This window comes from Corvus hawaiiensis, chromosome Z (assembly GCF_020740725.1).
Source record: "Corvus hawaiiensis isolate bCorHaw1 chromosome Z, bCorHaw1.pri.cur, whole genome shotgun sequence".
NCBI lineage: Eukaryota > Metazoa > Chordata > Aves > Passeriformes > Corvidae > Corvus > Corvus hawaiiensis.
The window spans coordinates 73,126,986-73,145,305 of record NC_063255.1 but is presented as its reverse complement, the minus strand read 5'-3'; the positions used below and the strand labels follow the sequence as shown (position 1 = coordinate 73,145,305).

Here is an 18,320-nt window from a genome sequence, read left to right as displayed (position 1 = left end):
AGGCTGTGGATATCATCTGTACTTGCGTGAGTGGAATGGTTTCTTTTTTTGTGTTTATCTGTGTGATTGGCCACGTGCATATGTTTATATGTTTTATGTATATGTGCACATGTGCCTACTGGGCCCAGAGGCTCAGCAATGCTCATAGCTGGACTTAGCAATCTAGAGCTTCAACTGCCTTATCTCTGTTGGGCTGCTGGGTTTGGCAACTCCCAGAAATAAGAACTTTGTTCATGCCTGAGAGCACTGTAAATGCGGCCACCTCTTTATCAGCCTATGAGGAATTCCATAGCATTATACCTACAGCTTTGTCACATATGCAAACATTTACTTCTTACTTATATTATACTTTACTTATAAGAAGATGCACATGCCAATTGAAAAATATACTCTGGAGTCTGAAAATTAAGCATGTTGCTATAGTTCATAGCTCCAAGTGTTGAGTTGTAGTGATTAACACGTAACCTTGCATGTGTAAATTAGAAAAATATACTATTACAGTTAGATGAATTGTTATGGCTTTATAGATCAAGGGATTAGGATATTCATAGAGTGATCAGATAAGAGGGAAACTAAAAAGTTGTATCTGACTCTCCTACTGTCCCATTCATCCAGCTAGGAGTCTGAATATACTTCCATTTTCACTCTGTCTTTGGTAAGACATTATCCTAAAAATTTGCACATTGTCTTCAGCAGGACTGACACCTATAATAAGTAATATTAAACCAAAGTAAAAGGACTCCAGAAATATAGGCAAATGATTCTTAATTAGTACACAGAATACTGATACATGTTTCCTAAATAAATAGGAAGATATATATAAATGCTTACTGACCATAGAACTCATTTGTCTTGCATCTGCACAAATTCTTCTGCAACTGGTAGACTTGTCATAACTTAGAATACTCCCTTCATAAGGCCAGGGAATAAATTACAATTTTCTCATTTATCCTTCTACAATGCCACAGAAATACACCTCACCTATTAAGTAGATGTACTGTCAGGATGTAGGGAAAAGTACAATTTTGATAGAGGGTTAGAAAGCATGAAAGAAAGTAATGACACATCATAAACTTGACCAGTCATCCAAATGAGGAGTATAAGTCTACTAAACTTGAGAAATTAGCAGTAACATATTTTCCTCTCTCTCTGCAAGCAGAATTTCCAGTTTAACATTGGCTATAATTTTGGAAGGAAATTTCGTTCTAAACCAATAACACAACAGAGGAGATAGATAAATGAGAAATAAAAATGAAAGACCAAACCAACCAACCAAACCCCAAAATAAACAGAAATTGGAGAATTTTCCCCACTTGCTTTAAATATGAAATGTCTTATTCCAACTCACTGTATAGAATCCATGGATAATTTGCATTTCAATTCTTATAAACATGGAGCAGCTCTTGAAAGATTTTTTGCAGTCCCCTGGTGATTGCAGTCCCACTGCAATGCTTGTGTTTATTTTTACTAGCAGAATGTGCTTTACTTAGTATGAAACAAGAAATTTGCTTCCTCACTGAAAAAAGGATGCTTCTGTTTCAATGCTATTATCTTCCTAAAAGGTATGGGCAAGGGAATATCTTGAATCTCTTTATACTTTAGTAATTTTAACACTTCTTTCTTTCCAAGTAATCCAGTTTTAGAACTGCAGATATAAACAGATATGAAAACATGGGTTCTTTTCATAGTCCTTAACCTTTTCTTTCTTTTTCTGGCATTGTTCTATCGACCTGTGAAATAAAACTCCAAATCTAAACATTATAAATCATAAAACCTATCCATTATAATAAAGTAATATAATTATTTGCTTATCAAATACCTAATATCTGGAGTTGTTTGGTAACAAAACTACATTGCTTTAAATATTAAGTCTATTATTCTCAGCTGGAATATTTCAATTTTCAGTTAATACTTTTTTCCTGAAGCCAATTTAGGAGCCTTTTATTATTGACCAGTAACAGACAGTTTCATTTATGAAAAAGTACCGAAGTGTACCAAAGTACCAAAATAGATAAACAATCTATTTCCAAATCCATATGCCATGTGAAGTTGATTCCTGCCAGCAGTACTCAGCTCTGTTACAAGGGTTGTCTCTCACAGGTACACCAGACACAGGCTCTCCTCTTCATGTGACCTGTAGGTTATGTAAAACACAGTGATCCAGCTAGAGAGCATTACCTCAAATGGAACTAATACTTGCTTCCTTCCCAGTGCAGTCACGTAAGTGGTGGCTGAAATAGTGAAATAGCAGTGGAACACACAACTGCCAGGTTTAAGATCTGAAGAGAGACATGGAAACAAGGAGCTTATTTTTTTTGAAAAATGCTGATGAACTACCAGTTCTGATGAACTACCACAATGATTTCATGGAACTATCTTCTTTCCACACATTTTTTGAGAAATTCAAGCTCATCTGGCTTCTGAACCATGCTTGACAGTAGCAGTCTGCCTAAGTATGGCAAATAGCCCACCAAAGAAGGGTGGATCCACCAGATGCACCAAAGTGGCCTTAAACTCTGTACTTCCCTTTTGCAAAACTCAGTACCCATAAGCTCAGTCTGGGGACTACTCCTACTCAGAAATGTGTAAGAATGAAACACATGTAAATTACTCCTTTTAGGACATAAGCTTGTAGAATTTGAGAAAGTGAATTTTGATTTGTAAAAACTACATGCTAATGTTCCCGAAAGGATAACATAAAATATTAATTTTTAAGGTAATTTTGCAGAACAGTGACTTCAGTAGAAAGGCAAATAACAAATTTTTGGAAATCTCATTTTCTTACTGGGTCAAAACTTTAAATCATACAATCACTTCAAGCACAAAAGAATAGGTGATATCCCAGATGCTTTAAATATTTGACTCTGATGCTTTTGAAAACAGTGCAAATGGTACAACTATGTGTTTATGGCTTTTTGAAGCTATTCGCTGGCTGCTAAGAGAGAGAAAAATCCAATTCTGTTCTGTCATTCAGATTCTGACCTTCCATTTAAAAAATGTGTCTAACATTTATGATTGTGAACGAAACCGCAGCGCATCTCTGATGAGGCATCTGCTTAAAATTGTTAGAAGATACGAAAAGTAGTTATGAGAAGCATCTATCGAATGTGTGAAATTTTCTATTTGTTTCAGCTAAAAGAATTCATACATAGTTTCAGTGATGATAATTGAAATGTCAACACTGTTAATTTAATTTGAGAAAAGTCAGGGAAGGTCTCTTTCACACAGTTCTGAGGTTTTGCCTTGTTTCTTAGCTACAAATAGATTTCAGTTTAGACATACTTGTTTATATTTCCACATTTCAAAATATAATTCCAGATACCACTTGAAGACAATGAGCATATTGAAGTTCATCAATCAACCATTTTGACAAGAAAATGTGACAGAGATATTTAACCCAGTTGCCTTTTTTTTTACTTTTTTTTTAATCAACTATCTTGCTTGAAAAGATCAATGCAGCAGTGTATCTGGGTAATATCTTTCTTTTTTTTTAAATTTCTTTGAGTGAAGACTTCCCGGTTTAAAGATGTTGTTTCACAAGGTTCAAATATTCCATTTAATGTATTGTAAATTGTCACTGTGCCAGAAAGATGCAATGAAGTTCAGTCTCCCATATGACCTTTCAATATCAGGCTCTTTATAATTCATTTCATGTTCCTGTAGATATCCAAGCTTCAACTGTGTTACAGAAGACTTTTTTCCCCCCCTTGGTTCAAGAGCTTTTCTTCTTTTTCATGCATTAGTTAAGAAGAGTGCTTTCACCCAAGTTTAAATGTTCATGGCCTAATTTGGTAATACAAATATTTTCATAAATTATAGGTCTACAAAATGTTTTGACAAATTGCAACAGTGTATGGGATACCAGTTTGCCAAGAAATTCGGAAACTCATGAATTTGTATGGTTCCGCATCATCTCTGTCCCTGGTGGTAATTTTATTGACAGTTCCCCTTCAAATTGCTGTAAAGGAATGACTTTATTTTATTTTCTATTTCCCTAAAACACCTCAAAGTACCAATTTCAATAACTTTGTTTCTAGTTGCCTCCAAATTATTAGCCAGAAGATATTTTCAGTTGTTTTAAACTATGCAAAGGAAAGTAGACGTTCACTTTAATAATTTCTTCTTAAGAGAAGCAGGAGTCAGAGCGAAGCACTGACAAGATTTTTCAAACATACCTTTCCTGACCGTGGCATTCTCTAAGCAAGTGGATTTTTCTGGGCCTCTGGTTTTTACCCAGTCACAAACTTATCTCTTCCCTTACTAATTATTTTCACACATCTTCTATTTATAGTCTCCAAAGTACTGGTAATTTGTATTTGTTTAAGTAGCTTTTGAATAAATTTTGACAGAAGTGTACATATAATACACAGTTATTGGGTACTCCTAGCAGTTGCAAATTGCTATGGAAAGTATAAACAATCAGGATTAAAGCTGCTAACACATGATACGACCTGTTAGAATTTCCACTTAGATTTTGCATTTTCCTACTTTTCTTCAATGAACTGCAATTCATCAAACACAGAAAAAAGAATCACCATAAACTTGGATTAATTCAGCATTTTCACTGCATTTTTAAACTCTCACACGCTGCTTATTTATCAAAGTCCCTTCCTTGCCCAGCTATTTCTTTCCTGTATATGTGCTTCCAAACATTGTATATGTATATATATTTACAAATATATAAAGTACTTCTATTCTGAAGTAAAAAAATAAGTATAAAATTTTGAAAAACAAAATGAAGGAAGGTAGTGATATGTCCATGTGGGGTTTCTTTGATATCTTTTTTCTTTCCTGACTTTCATTTTTAAGCAAGTAACGAAAATAATTTAAAATAAATTAGTCATATTATCTGTTTTACAAATGCACTAGCATCAAAGATGAAACATATGTAAAACCAGATCCATTCATATTGCTACTACTGTCCATAGTAGCAAGTAAATAGACTTCCAGGAGAAGTCAGTTACTCAGAATATATATACAGAATAACTTCTTTTAGTAATTAACCCCAACCACCAATAATATCATTTAGCATATTCATCACTTTAAACATTTGAAATAAGACCAGTCATACAGCAAAAGCTAAGCCCATGAAAAGAAATCTTATAGAGCAGGGCCATAGGAAAGCCTTAGAGAAATGTTAGAAAAATTGGTTTAAGGAATCACTTGTATTTGAAAGATAGATCACTAAATATTCTAGATAGAGAAATAATCTGTTACTGTGTATTCAGCACAAATGCAGGTATGGAAGTTTGCCTACTTTTCTCACCAGCTCCACCTACTCCTCTGCTCTCAAGGTATCCTTCATTTTGTACCAATCTTTCCTATCAGAGAGTTTTGTACCAATCTTTCGTATTCCTTGTCAGAATTTCCAAAGCTTATGAAAATTGTCCCTGCATTGCTTAAGACATCACACTGCTAATACCGCACATCACTGGCTTCAGCAGTATATCCTATTTTAAATACAGAAAAAAGAAACCTAAGAGAAGGTAAGAGAAGTGAAGCTAAACTAAGCTGAGCTAAGATAAGCTCAGCTCTGATTTCTTACTCTCTCTTCCTTCATAAGTTATTTTTTGCTGTTTTTCGATGTCTTACATAGATTTTTGATTAGTCACTTGCTTTTAATGTCCTAAAGCTATGCTTCCAGTTGGCCAACCATTCCCTGGAATATTTATGGATTACTATCTTTAATCTTTGGAATTATTATGAAAAATGTGAGTATGTATATAGGTGCTGAAAAACAGACATACATAACAGGGAAAAACTCCTGAGAAATGCTGCATTGCAAGTAAATACTATTGATTGCAAAGATGGGATATACACCCCACGAAAGACTGCAAAAAGCCTTATATAGGTTAAGATTTCAATTGCGTTCAGAATGATCTCAGGCTCTCTTAGAAAAAGCTCAAGTGCTTGGGAAATGGGAAGGACCCTTTCTGTTGATAACCTGGGGGCAAGGATATGCTTGTGCTTCCACGGATTCCAGTCCACGACGGGTACCAGTCCACCACACTGCAAGAGTGGTCTGACCAGCCTTGGTTACTCCAGCTTTGTTGTCAGCTCATGGGGAGGCTAAGGGAACTTGAATGAATGGAGCTTGTTTGGTTCGGGCTGTGGGTCAGACATGTTCCACTGTTGGGAGAGTTTTGTTTTGTGATTCTTGTTTGTATAAAACAAAAAAGAGGGAATTGTGGAGAGAGGCAGGATGGAAATGAGCTGCAGGCTGTGAGACACATCTGCAGAATGCCATGGCAGCCCAGAGAAGCTTGTCTCCATCTGACGTTGCGGGAAGGAGATGCCACAGGGCAGAGCCCTGCAGAGGAGAGCCTGCGGAAGCTGCCGGATGGGTGGGTAGCTCGTATTCACTCCCATATATGGACACTGAGAAAGTGTGTTACTGATATGGCAATGTGTGACAGGTCGCTTAGTGAAAAACACCATATAAGGAAATACTGTGTCATGAAGGAGTGTATAAAGCCAGCTCGGTTCTTTGAATAAACGTCTCAGATGCCCTGCTGGTCTGAGTCCATGCCTTAGTTATTATGGCAATCGATATCCGTGATGGAAAAAGCATAAAATCTAAGGTGTTTGAAACAGTGTATTTTTCTAAACACCTATGTGAACAATAGCAGAAAGCACACTAAAATATTAAAGAAATGGATAAAACATACCTACATTTACTGAGAACGGAACATATCTGAAGCAGATAATCCACTTAATTTATTAAAGTGACAAAGTTTGGAACTTTATATGAATCACAGACATGCATTCATATAATTAATATCTTCAGAGGATAGAGAAAATTCTAGCAGTGAATAATTTACTACCAGGCAAACAAATTTCTGAATGTGATTGACATTTGAGAAACAAAGACTCTCCTCTTTGGAGGTCAGTGTACCTGAAATACACTTATAGAGGATGGGAAGAAAGAAGCTGGGTGTAATAGGTTGCCTGAGTCATAACAAAATGCATTAAAATGTCACTTTAGAAGCTTTTCCTTGTTCTACTGAGACAATCCGAGAATAAAAAGTATAGTCATTAAGAAGAGAAATGTAAAAATGTTGTAAGGTGCATATTTAGTTTCAAATTTTAAAAATGCCTTTAAATGTGTGTCGGAAAAGTCAAGAAAACTTTATGAGTAGTATGACTAAACGACAAGACTGGTATGAATCTGCAATTTTGCGTCCATTATTTCATATATTGCATCACGTTTTTATAAGTGTTGGAAAATTAATCTTGTTTCCTTTAGGTAAGCCAAATGAAACACTACACTTGATCAGATCCTTATGCCTAAGTAAACAGTGTCAATAAAACTGCAACTGAATGTTAGAATTTCTTTATTGATAATAATAATTATTTAATGTATTTGATTGTACCAGTCTATAAAAAAGGTACTAAAATGCATAGAATCCAGATCTATTAGTCTCCAATATGTAATAACTAGACTAGACAGAACAGACTACAGGATATAAAATGCACCACTCAAAAAAGTCAAATAAACAAATTAACAAATGTGATGTATAATTGCTCTCATCCCTTTAAGCCTGCATTCTATTTTTCTTTCAAACTTTAAATGCTAAGAGCACTTTTTTTAAAGCGAGTGATATTGTACTCATTATAGAGTCATAGAAAGAACCTTAAAGATCATCTAGTTCCAAAACACCTGTCATGGGCAGGGAAACCGTCCACTAGACGAGCTTGCTCAGATCTTCATCCAAGCCTGGCCTTGAACACTTCCAGGGATGGGGTATTCACAACCTGTACCAGAGCCTCACCACCCTCACAGTAAAGTATTTCTTCCTAATATCTTATCTAAACCTACTCTCTGTCAGTTTGAAGCCATTCCCCTTTGTCCTGTCACTACATGCTCCTGTATAAAGTCTCTTGCCGTATTTCTTGTTAGCTCCCTTCAGGTACTGGAAGGCAACAACTAGGTCATCCCAATCCTCTTCAGGCTGAACAATGCCAATTCCCTCAGGCTTTCTTCCTAGAAGAGGTGCTCCATCTCTCTGATCATCTTGGTGCCTCCTCTGGACTCTCCAACAGCTCCATGTCCTTCCTGTGCTGGGATCCCAGAACTGGAGGCAGCTCTGCAGGTGGGGTCTCACCAGAACAGGGCAGAGGGGCAGAATCCCCTCCCTCCCCTGCTGCCCACGGGGCTTTGGATGCAGCCCAGGACACACTTGGCTTTCTGGGCTGGGAGTGCCCATGGCCGGCTCATGTCCAGCTCTCACCCCAGCACCCCCAAGTCCTTCTGGGCAGGGCTGCTCTCGATCTGTTCATGCCCAGCCTGAGTTGGCACTGGGGGTTGCCCTGACCCAGGTGTAGCATCAGCACTTGGCCTTGTTAAACCTCATGAGATTCCCATGGGCCACTTCTCGAGCTTGTCCAGGTCCATCTGTACAGTACTGAGTGAATTGTGGAACACTCTGACAGTGTTTGGAAAGAGAAGAAGCTGACAACTGGGAGTATTTATTTTTACTTTCTTCCCTATATTGGAGGGCACATCATCCCTTGGTACCATGTGGGGATAGTACCTCCTCCAGCAGTGAGTGGGATTGGTGTCATGGACAGTGGGGCGCTTTCTTTAGGGAATCCAGGAAGATGCGCTCACCTTCCAAGAAATCATGGTCCTGAGAAGAGAAGGATGGAAGGGATGGATATGAGAGAGTGGCACAGAAACAGGGGCGCTGTCCAGGATGATGCTCATGTCTGAGGGAAGTGTCCCAAACCGTCCCTCATACAGGGAGGAGTGGGCTGGCACTCATCCACGGTACCCTTTGGGGTGTGCAGGGGCCCCTCTGAAGCCCGTAACCTCATACTCTGAGTGGGACCTACAAAGGCTGCAAGAGCATCTCTGCCTGAGCAAGGGCACAACAGGGAAGCAGGGGCTGACAGAAGAGGATGGGGACATCATGAAGACAGAATTGGGCAGAGCTGGCTTCTCCCCACCCAGGAATGGGGTGAGACAGGGATAACCTCAGCCAGGTAAGGTTATTCATGAATGTAAGACAAGCTGTGAGGAGCCATCTGTCCTTGCTTCTGTTATCACCTCTTTAACTGTCCAAAGTTTCTGCAAGTCTGCCCATCTCAGCAGTTCAGTAATGACTTCAGGAAACACCCCACCCTATGTATACCAGTTTCAAGTCACACTTTACCCAGCCCTGCTCCCACCAGCTGTTTCCAAGTGTATTCCAGCCCCTCATCCCACCGTCTCACCATCTGGGCTTTGTGTTTCAGCAACTGTAGCATAGCATAGAATGCAATGGAGCTGGCTGTGTTGTCCCTGCTTTCCCACAGACTGTGCTGAGGGTGCATCCTGCCTGCAAAAGACACCTGACTGGGTGATGCCATTGCTGTTGGAGAGATCACAGATGGAGACAAAAGAGGAATGTTTTTTTTTGCTGCCCACGTGTACTGGCAGCAGAGCCCTTCCCAAACTTCCAGTGCAAATGGGCTTTAACCCACCAACCTCTCTCTTCCTACTCCCTCAGAGCACTGCTCTCGCTCAGAGAGCTTAGATGAGCTCCTGCACAAGATGAAGAGGCAAACTCACAGCTGAGCTTTATACACAGGTGGCCTAAAACAGCCCCCAGGAACATCTCTCCTGCGTAAAATACAAGCATATCTGCCTCCCATACATCCCTTCCCATCAGCAGCACGCAAGAAGTCTTACACTGTGTGCTGGAGACGCCATCCATAGGGGCACAGAAGCCCTGGTCTTCAGTCAGCAGTATCTTCTGGTTCTTGTGTGAGAGCTCATTACAAAACTGTTCAAGCTGCCTCCTCTGCTGAGCCATGCTTAGCCGATCCTGCCCCATGCCCAGGAGAAGGAGAAGCTGTTGACAAAGGTTCAGGCCCTTGACATACTGGCCACAGGCTGAGAAAGGAAGGTGAGGGGGCATTTGCCTGGTGCAGAAGCTCTTGATGGTGCCTCAGCTGCTCCATCTGTCTCTGGATGGCCCTGAGCCCCTCCTGGTGTTCGGACTCTATCCAGCGTGCCTCCCACAAGGCTTGTTCCCCTTCCTCGTACTTCTGGCATGAGCGCTGCAAGGCAGAGCGGCTGGGGAGACTGGGAATAGAGACCATCACTGGCCAGGAGCAAGACCCCTTTGCACATGTCCTTTATTCCCAGCTCAGGATTAGGATTCATGACTTTGGGAGGAGTGTGAAGCCCCAGCCTTGCTCCTGGCCCCTGTACAGCTGTGAATTGTAGCACAGATGCTATGCTTACCTCAGTCATGCCTTTAAGCTCCTTCTCCCTCTGCTGGATGCGCTGTTTGGCCCTCTTCAGCTTCTCTTTCTTCAGGCGAAGCTCCAGCCAGGACTCATCCAGCTGCTCCTTGTCCCTCTCCAACTGTTCCTCCTTGGCTCTCAGCTTCTGGCCCTGTAATTTCAGATCTGCCTGCTCCTAGGATGGGCACAGGGGAAACCAAAGCACTACCTGCCCTGTTCCGGACAGTCTCATGTCTTCCTAAGTAGATGAGGGAGATCTGTCCTTGGTAAACTTCTTCTGCAGGCCAGTTTGGGGTGCAGAGCAACACCACCTAGTACTTTAGCAGTGCCCTCATTCATCTGCCCTTGGGGGCCAAGGCTGGCAGAGCTGTGATTGTACAGACACACCCACACTTTTCCCCAGAAAGGATGGAACCCCTCACCATGTGGGACAGCCTAAGGTGTGCTCAAGACTCAACAGATTGTCAAAAGTGGAAAGACTCAGCCTGAATGGTTATTTTTCACCTCAGTAGCCCTTAAAAATGAGTTCTGCTGCACTGTCTGTACCACATATTCCCTCTGGAAAGGCCAAGGCAGAAGCCGAACTGACTGTGGGCACATCCCCAGGGCATAGGAAGGTTTCCTCTCAGCTGACTTGACATGGAGACAGCTGCTTCTGTTCTGACTGCCCAAACTCCTCATAGGCACAGGCCAGAGACAGAGGTGACTGATGCTTCTGCTGATGTCCAGACATGCTGGTAGAGAGTGTGCCTGGAAGAGCCTGGTTCTCACCACCCTAAGTGACATCTCTGACTTCCCACCTGGAGGCAACACTGAATGTCTCCCCTATGGGCAGGACCCATCCTTGGAGCCTCCCAGGTGGTGCTGAGGCTACAGGAAGGAGCTCTGCTGTGGTACCTTGGCCAGTCTCATCATGGTGAAGTCCATTTTCTGGGATTGCTCCATCTTGTGCTCCAGACACTCCTCCATCAGCTGCTGTTGATTATGGAATTCAGCCCACTCAGCCGCCAGCTTCCCTCGCTCCTCAAAGCACTTCTGCAGCATCAAATTCTTCTCCTCCAGCCACATTCTCTGGAGATCATGGCATGAGAGGGAGAGATGAAGATCCAAGTCCCATCTGCCACATTCTCTTTAACCCATTGCTGCCACTAAACCACACAAAACATTGAAAAGCTGATTCCAGGCCATTGTGCTTGGCCAGAACTTTGCAAAGAGAGCTCTGGTTCCGTGCTCTTCAAAAACCAGCATGCATAATGCACACAACATTTGCATACTAGAGGGTTGATCAGAGTGCTATTCCCTATGCAGCCAGGTGTGGGATGAAGAAGGCCAAGGACAGGTGAAGGAGGCTGCAGCCCAAACTCCAGCTCTGTCCTCCATGCCACGGCACAGTGCAGCACTGCAGAGACTGATGGCACATGGGAAAAGCACCTGGAAGTGTTTATCTGGCCTCACCTTCTCCTTCTCCCTTTCTTCTTGCACCATGGAGAGCTGCTGCATCATGAATTTTTGCTGCTCCTCCAGTGAGCGCTGCAGCGATTCTGCTTGGGCTTTTTCTACCATTGCCTTCCAGCGCTCCTGGGTTTGGACACAGAGCAAAGGCATGTGCCACTCCCAGGTGCCAGGCCAGGGACCTCCAGTGGGCAAGTCACGCCCCATATCCACACAGGAGGGTTGAAACAGGCAGAGGACACAGGCTGGACTCACTTGCTCCAGCAGCTGAGTCTGCTCCCTCAGCCTGGCCTCCAGTTTACCAATCATCTGGAATTGCCTCCGCTCCTCCTCCACGTCCCTCTGCTGCTGTGACAGCCTAGTCTGGAACTCTGGGAAGAGGCAGCAGCATTACCATAAGCAGCAGGAATTGGGATAACCTCACCGCATCCACACGATATTCATGGAAAAAAACGTATCTTTTTGTGCTCTGTACATACCCAGGACTGTATTTTGTCAAAGGTAGACCCCAAGATGCTGAGTGACCAAGGCAAGCAAGGCTTTGCCAGGCTCAACTGTGTCACCAGATGAAGAACTATTTGCTTAACTTTTGGAAATACAGTGCTTAGTCTCAAAAATCATCCTAAACATAACCAAGAAGAGGAACAAAAAGTACACTCTGTTGGCCAAGTGTCTCAAAAACAAAGAACCAGACTAGTTGTACCAGCTCATCTCTGTATTTGCGAAGTAACACCAAGTTCATTGAGCAGTCAACTTTGGGGTTGGTGACCACAAAAGACCACCCAAGGGATTCCTGAGATAGGAGGACACATGCACCAGTGGGAGGGAAAATATATTATTGGACTTGGGGAAGTTATTATCAAATGTATGCTTCTTCTGGGAAAACCAATGAATATGTATGTAAAGTATAGTATATGAACAGGAGCTTTTCTTACTTGATATGCATGATAGGTAGAAATATTCCATGTGCATCCAGAGCTGAATAATGCTACATTGGTGTTAAGGAGTTTATTCTACCAATTTTGGCAACACCTGGACTGACTTTCTCCAATGAACTCATTAGCAGAGGTGAGGGTCTATGCTGTGCTTGTCAGCTGTTCTGGAGGTGGTACTTTCACGTCCCATTAGGATGAATGCTACTTTGACAAAACATACCCTTGAGCAGCTTGTCCTGCTCCTGGGACTTGGGATGCTCCTGTGTTGGGGCCATGCCCTGGCTCTTCAACAGGAACTGAGTTGTTGACTGTTCGTTCTCCGGCTGCAGCCTCTCCTCCTGCTGCCGGTCTTTGTTCTTCACCACCTTTTTCTGGCTCCTGCCCAAGAGGTCACGCCAAAGAAAAAGTGTTGCTTTATTGGCCATACCCAGCACACCAGGGATGTGCTGGTAGTGGATTAGCCCCTCCTCCTTGTCATCCACGGCAATGTTGGTGAGGTAAACTCCCACACTGGCACACCCTTAGGGCTGCTCTCTGTGACCACCAGGTTCATACTGATGTGGCTCTGTGCCCCCATTCAGGGATGGACTGGGGAAGTGTCCCAGCATTCCCACCCCAGGGGAGGTGGACAGGGCTGTAGGCAAAGACCTGACACGGGAGGGGAGCACAGGCTGCTACCTGTAGCCACATGTGATGAGATCCAGGTCCTCCTGGTGCCGCTGATGGAGAAAATCCAGTAACTGCTCCTGTTGTGTCCGCTGCATTTCCAGTGTCCAGACCTGCCAGAAACACACAGAGAAGGTCCTTGTGCCACCCAGGACAGAGTTCCTACAGCAGCACTTCGGGGGCATAGGCATCTATCTGCCCAGTCATCCTAACACTATTTGGAGCAGAAATGGTCCCTTATCCTCCTAATGGGTCACACATGGTTCCCCAGCCAGCAGGCAATGGACTCACCTGTCTCTCCAGCTGTGACACAAGGGTCTGGATGTGGAGCAGCACTGCCAAACAGCCTTTTGGATCCTGGAATTGTGCCTCAGCTGTGGTAAACTGTGGGGATGCAGGGATGCTGTCAGGGAGGTAAAGCACATTTCCTCCTCACCCTGAAACACCCAGCCTACTGCAGCCCTTTCTCTACCCTTCTCCCGCCCAACCCCACTGCTGGTCTGGGTCCCTTCTCTCCAAGAGCAATCCCTTCCCAGGAATAAGCATGCTGAGCTGTCTTCTCGAGGGCCAGGCTCAGGGGAAGACTCTGTGTGCTCTGGGAGACAATGTATCCTGCCACCATGGCAGGGTAAGGAAACCCATCTGGATGAGAAATGGGGGCTTCCAAGAGCAAGCAAGAACTGCCACTGCTGTTAAAGCTCTAATTCCCCTTCAGTTGTCTACAAATAACTTCGCAGCTCCTTCCTGGTCTGCAGTGGTGAGTTGAATGAGGTGAGACCAGGAGAAACCTTAGTCTACCTCAGCCCCAGCCCTTGCGACACTCAGGCTCTCTCCTGAAATTTGGCCTCACCTCTACAAAATCAATGCCCTCCTCAAGGAGTCTGCTGAAGAAGTCATCCTCTAGGATGGACCTGTGACATAAGCGCAGGGGTTAGCAGCTCAGCAAGGATACCTTGGGGACAGCCAGGCCAGGCAGGGGGAGGTGGAGGGGGCCCGACAGGCACAGCACAGAAGCCACATCGTACAACACAGAAAAAGGAAGAGAAAATAGCCCTGGGATAAAAGATAGCAGTGTTGGGATTGCTCTATTTAGCAAGAACCTGTTGTTACAAGGGATATTCACAGAAGATGTAGAGAGCTCGGGGACACCCAGCTGTCACTGGAAAGCTTCAGGCTCTGGGATCCCATTTTTCAAAGGTATCACAGGTTACCTGCCTTCCCAGACAACAGCTGTTGGGGCAGGGAGTTGAGGAGAAGACAAGGAGAGGCAGATCAGAAGAACTTGGAGAGCACAGAGAGATCCCCAAGAGTGAAATGCCATGTCTGAAAGACACTCACTTCTTGCTGGCCTTTGAGCAGGTACACTGGGCTCTCAAAGTGCTGCCTGCAGCTGGCTGGAAAGCTCTGGCAGGTTTAACAGGATCGTCTGGAAACCAGACAGGAAGTGATTAGGATGGTGGCTGTGGGCATTTTCTTTAGTCTCTCCAAAGGGTAACCTCCCTTAATCCTGATGGCCCCCTCATGAGCTCAGTGCCCCCCAGCACCATATCTCCACCACATCATGAAATGGGACCGGTGGGATCCTGCAGCTAGGCATCCTGCTGCAAGGATGGCTGATCACAGCCTGGACAGCATTCCCACGGCCAAGGGTGATGCTGTGGCTCCTGCCTTTTGTTGGGTTCTTTTTGCAGTGCAGAGGGACCCTCTCTACCTCTGGCTGCCCAAACTGTACAATCACATGACACACACCCAGGGGTCTCGCCTCTTGGAAGGGATCTGCCTTTGCAGATATCGATGGTTTCACTGAGGATTCTTTCACAGTGCTAAGCTGAGGCTCCGGCTGCCTGCATGGTCACAGAGACACAAGTGATGCTCAGCAGTGTCACAGCTCAGGGAAAGGTGCAGAGGCTTTCACTTGGTTGTCATTTCTTTCAGTTTAAAGCTTGGCTGTCCCTCTGGGATCAAATAGGCAAGAGCCTGGTGATACTTCAGAACTGCCTTCCCTCTCAGTTACAGATGTTCCATTCCAAAGGGATGACTGGAAGTTACCCACCCTCTCCATTCCCCATCTCCTCACACATGTAGCTGTTTTCTGCAGGATACCTCTCTCATGGAGGATGCCTACAAGGTGAAGGAGGCCTTATCTTGAGCCATCTGTGCTTGCTGCCTTGTCTTGTGGGATAGCTGCCTGCTGTGATGCTCCTATGGTGCTTCTGTGAAGCTGTCTGGCTTCAAGTGAAAAGCAACCAATGGGAGAGAGCCAAACAGGGGATGAAAGATGAGACCCTTGCCCCCAAAACCCACTCATGTCCGACAGCTGACAGGCTGTCCCAGTTGGCTTTGGCAGGATTCAGCTTTTTTGCTTGAGAGAGAGCACAGATACCTCTAAACCACCATCACTGGTGTTCCTTGTTGCTGTATCATCACCTTGTTGCCCCTGGTCACCAGCAGCCCCAGCTAACACACCTCTGCCCAGGACACATGGCACTTTGTCCGCAATTCACTGCCGAGTCCCATTTGGATGGCATAAGTCTGAACCAGTGTCCATGTGAATTCAACCACAGAAGGTGCTTTGTCTGCAACTGGCAGGAATGAAGGGGAATGGAGGCAGGAACAAGGAGGATGGGGAAGCATGTGAGGGTGTGCTGATCCCGAACAGATCCATGGGATCCAGAGCCACATGTGCAAATAATAAGAGAGCTCAGAGCTGTGATGGGACAGTGGCAGAAAGCCCCACATTATAACCCCAGACTGAAAGAGGAGAGTGCTTAGAATTAATTTCCTATATCTGAACCAAAGATTTCTGAGAAGTCCTGCTGGGGCAGCTACACGTGGAGCAGGTGGAAGACATGGAGCCATTGATGATGCCTTTACCTGACAGGAGAATGGGGATCCAGCCCTTTGCCTGGGGTCTCCAAGGGCTGGGCCTTTCTCTCCTGAACTTCTGCCTGGGCCTGAGCTTTCTTGCAAGCCAAGGCATCACTCAGCCCGTCCTCCTCTGCCTCCTTCTCCTCCTCCTTCAGTGGGTCAGCTTTAGCTGCTGCCTCCCCTGCGGCTGGGATTTGGCTGGCAGGGATGTGCTTTCTGTCTGCAGCAGGGCTGGACTTTGCTGGAAGCTCTGGCTCCAAATCCAGAATCTCCTCATCTTTCAGTGTCAGCCAGTCATCTTCAGTCCTCCCAGTCTCCCTCACAATGCTGTGCCTAGCTGAAGGAGGAGGTTTGGACCCAGGGTCTGCTTTCAGTTTGCCACTGTTCTGAGATGCACACCTGCTGCAAGGAGAAGCAGTTACATACCTGCCTGCAATGGGATCCTGCAGGCAAGGGGACCCTGGGAACCCTCTTCTCCCCACAGTGGGGGCAGCAGGGCTGGCAACTGGAGCTACAGACACACAGAGAGCATGATACCTGCCATGCTGCCACCTTGTCAGCTGGTCCTCAGACCAAGGGGGCTCATACTCTCCAACAACAAGTTTTTCTTGTCGTGATCCTCTTCCTTCTGTGTTTAGAGAACCAGCTTTAAGTCAGTGCCCAGAGGAGCAGCTGTCTGTAAAGACACTGGCCCTCCTCCTCCTCTGTCTTCCCTGTAGTTCCCACTGGTATAGCTGTCTTTGGGTAAACACAGCTGGAAACATCTACCCTTGAAAACCCTGAGCAACATGCCTCCAAACTGTGACTGGGAACAGCTTCTTTGTTAGGAATCAGCCCATGTTCAAAGGCAACTCAGTCATGGCTAGAGTGCAGATACTCCCAGGCTGCCTCAAGGGCAGAGTATGACACTTCTGCTTCAGTCACCTTCCACTCCTTGTTGACAGAGAGCCCATTAGCTACCCTACACACCACTACCCTACGCTCACTGTCAAGTGAGCCAGCTGATTCATATTCAGTTAGTCCCTGGCCAGAAGAAGCATTTGGTCTGCATGTGAACTCTCCCACTGCAGTGTCTCGGAGTTCCTGAACAACCCTGAAAGCACTGCTTCAGCATCAGGGCTGCAAGAGGTCTTCAATTAAGCAGTTGTGGATTAGGGGAGGAAAAATTAAATAAATGCATAGATTCTTCCCTAGACTTGGGAAAGACCAGGAAAGGAACATAGGACCTCAATAAGCAAATCCACTTGATGGGAGAGACAGATGAGCATCTCTAGTTCAGGAAGGACATCATGCACTCCACAGCAGATTTCAGACGAGGATTGCAGCAGCCAGGGCTGCCACCTGTACCCAGTGCTCCCCTCCTCTGTCCCACGCATTTCCAGGATATCAAAGCATTTACATACACAAAAGGAAGGCACATGAGTGTACACACCTGTTGAACTCTTCCTGCCATCTGCAGCCTAGGGAGAAAGACAAATTCCCTCATTAGAACACAAAGCAGGTCTGACTTGCACCTTCCCAAAACACACTAAGGCCAGAAGCAGTTTCTCAAGAGCACACCATAAACAACAGCACAGCCTTCCTTCTGCTTATGCTCTTTGGGAATTGGCCCATGAAATGCAGGGATACCACAGAGGTATTTCCCACTTTAGAGACAGCAGTGAGCACAGACCCTCCTGAGTTCTGGCCATGCAGAGCCTACAGCCCTCTTGCCTCCCAACAGAGGTCCCAGTGCATCCACTTTGGAGCTGACAGTCCTGCCTTCGGGCCGCATCAGACTCACCATGGCGGTGTGTCCCAGCCTTCCCGGGATCCAGAAACACAGTTTATAGTATCTTCCGATAGCCACAGAGGCCCGAGGAAGGACAGAGGAGGAGCCCAATGGGCCCCGGAGCTCAGAGCTGCCACCGCCCCCCGCCCCCCCAGTACCGCTCTCGGTGTTCCAGGTTGCCATAGTGATGGGGCTGCCTCTCCCAGCATCTGGCCAGGAACGTCTCCACAGCCATAGCGCTGTGGGCTCTGTCCTCGTCCCAGGAACCCCCTACTTCCCCGGAGGGAGGTCTTCACTGAGGGAAGCGTCCCAAACCGTCCCTCATGCAGGAAGCAGTGTGCTGGCACTCATCTGTGGTACCCTTTGGGGTGCACGGGGGCTTTGCTGAAGCCCAT

General features: G+C 45.1%; 1 protein-coding gene across 1 annotated transcript in view; it reads right to left on the bottom strand.

The window, feature by feature from the left end:
• The window catches only part of FBF1 (Fas binding factor 1), a 109,969-nt gene extending 92,029 nt beyond the window's left edge, over positions 1-17,940 (bottom strand). Inside the window, exons 1-12 of the mRNA XM_048292422.1 lie at positions 17,868-17,940; positions 16,161-16,782; positions 14,137-14,197; positions 13,578-13,670; positions 13,299-13,399; positions 12,841-12,998; positions 11,941-12,056; positions 11,689-11,811; positions 11,131-11,304; positions 10,232-10,408; positions 9,907-10,044; positions 9,639-9,809 (exon numbers count right to left, since the gene is read on the bottom strand). Coding sequence (XP_048148379.1) covers positions 9,639-9,809; positions 9,907-10,044; positions 10,232-10,408; positions 11,131-11,304; positions 11,689-11,811; positions 11,941-12,056; positions 12,841-12,998; positions 13,299-13,399; positions 13,578-13,670; positions 14,137-14,197; positions 16,161-16,782; positions 17,868-17,940 — 2,007 coding nt within the window. The remainder of the gene's footprint in view (positions 1-9,638; positions 9,810-9,906; positions 10,045-10,231; positions 10,409-11,130; positions 11,305-11,688; positions 11,812-11,940; positions 12,057-12,840; positions 12,999-13,298; positions 13,400-13,577; positions 13,671-14,136; positions 14,198-16,160; positions 16,783-17,867) is intronic.
• Between the last annotated feature and the right edge of the window lie 380 nt (positions 17,941-18,320).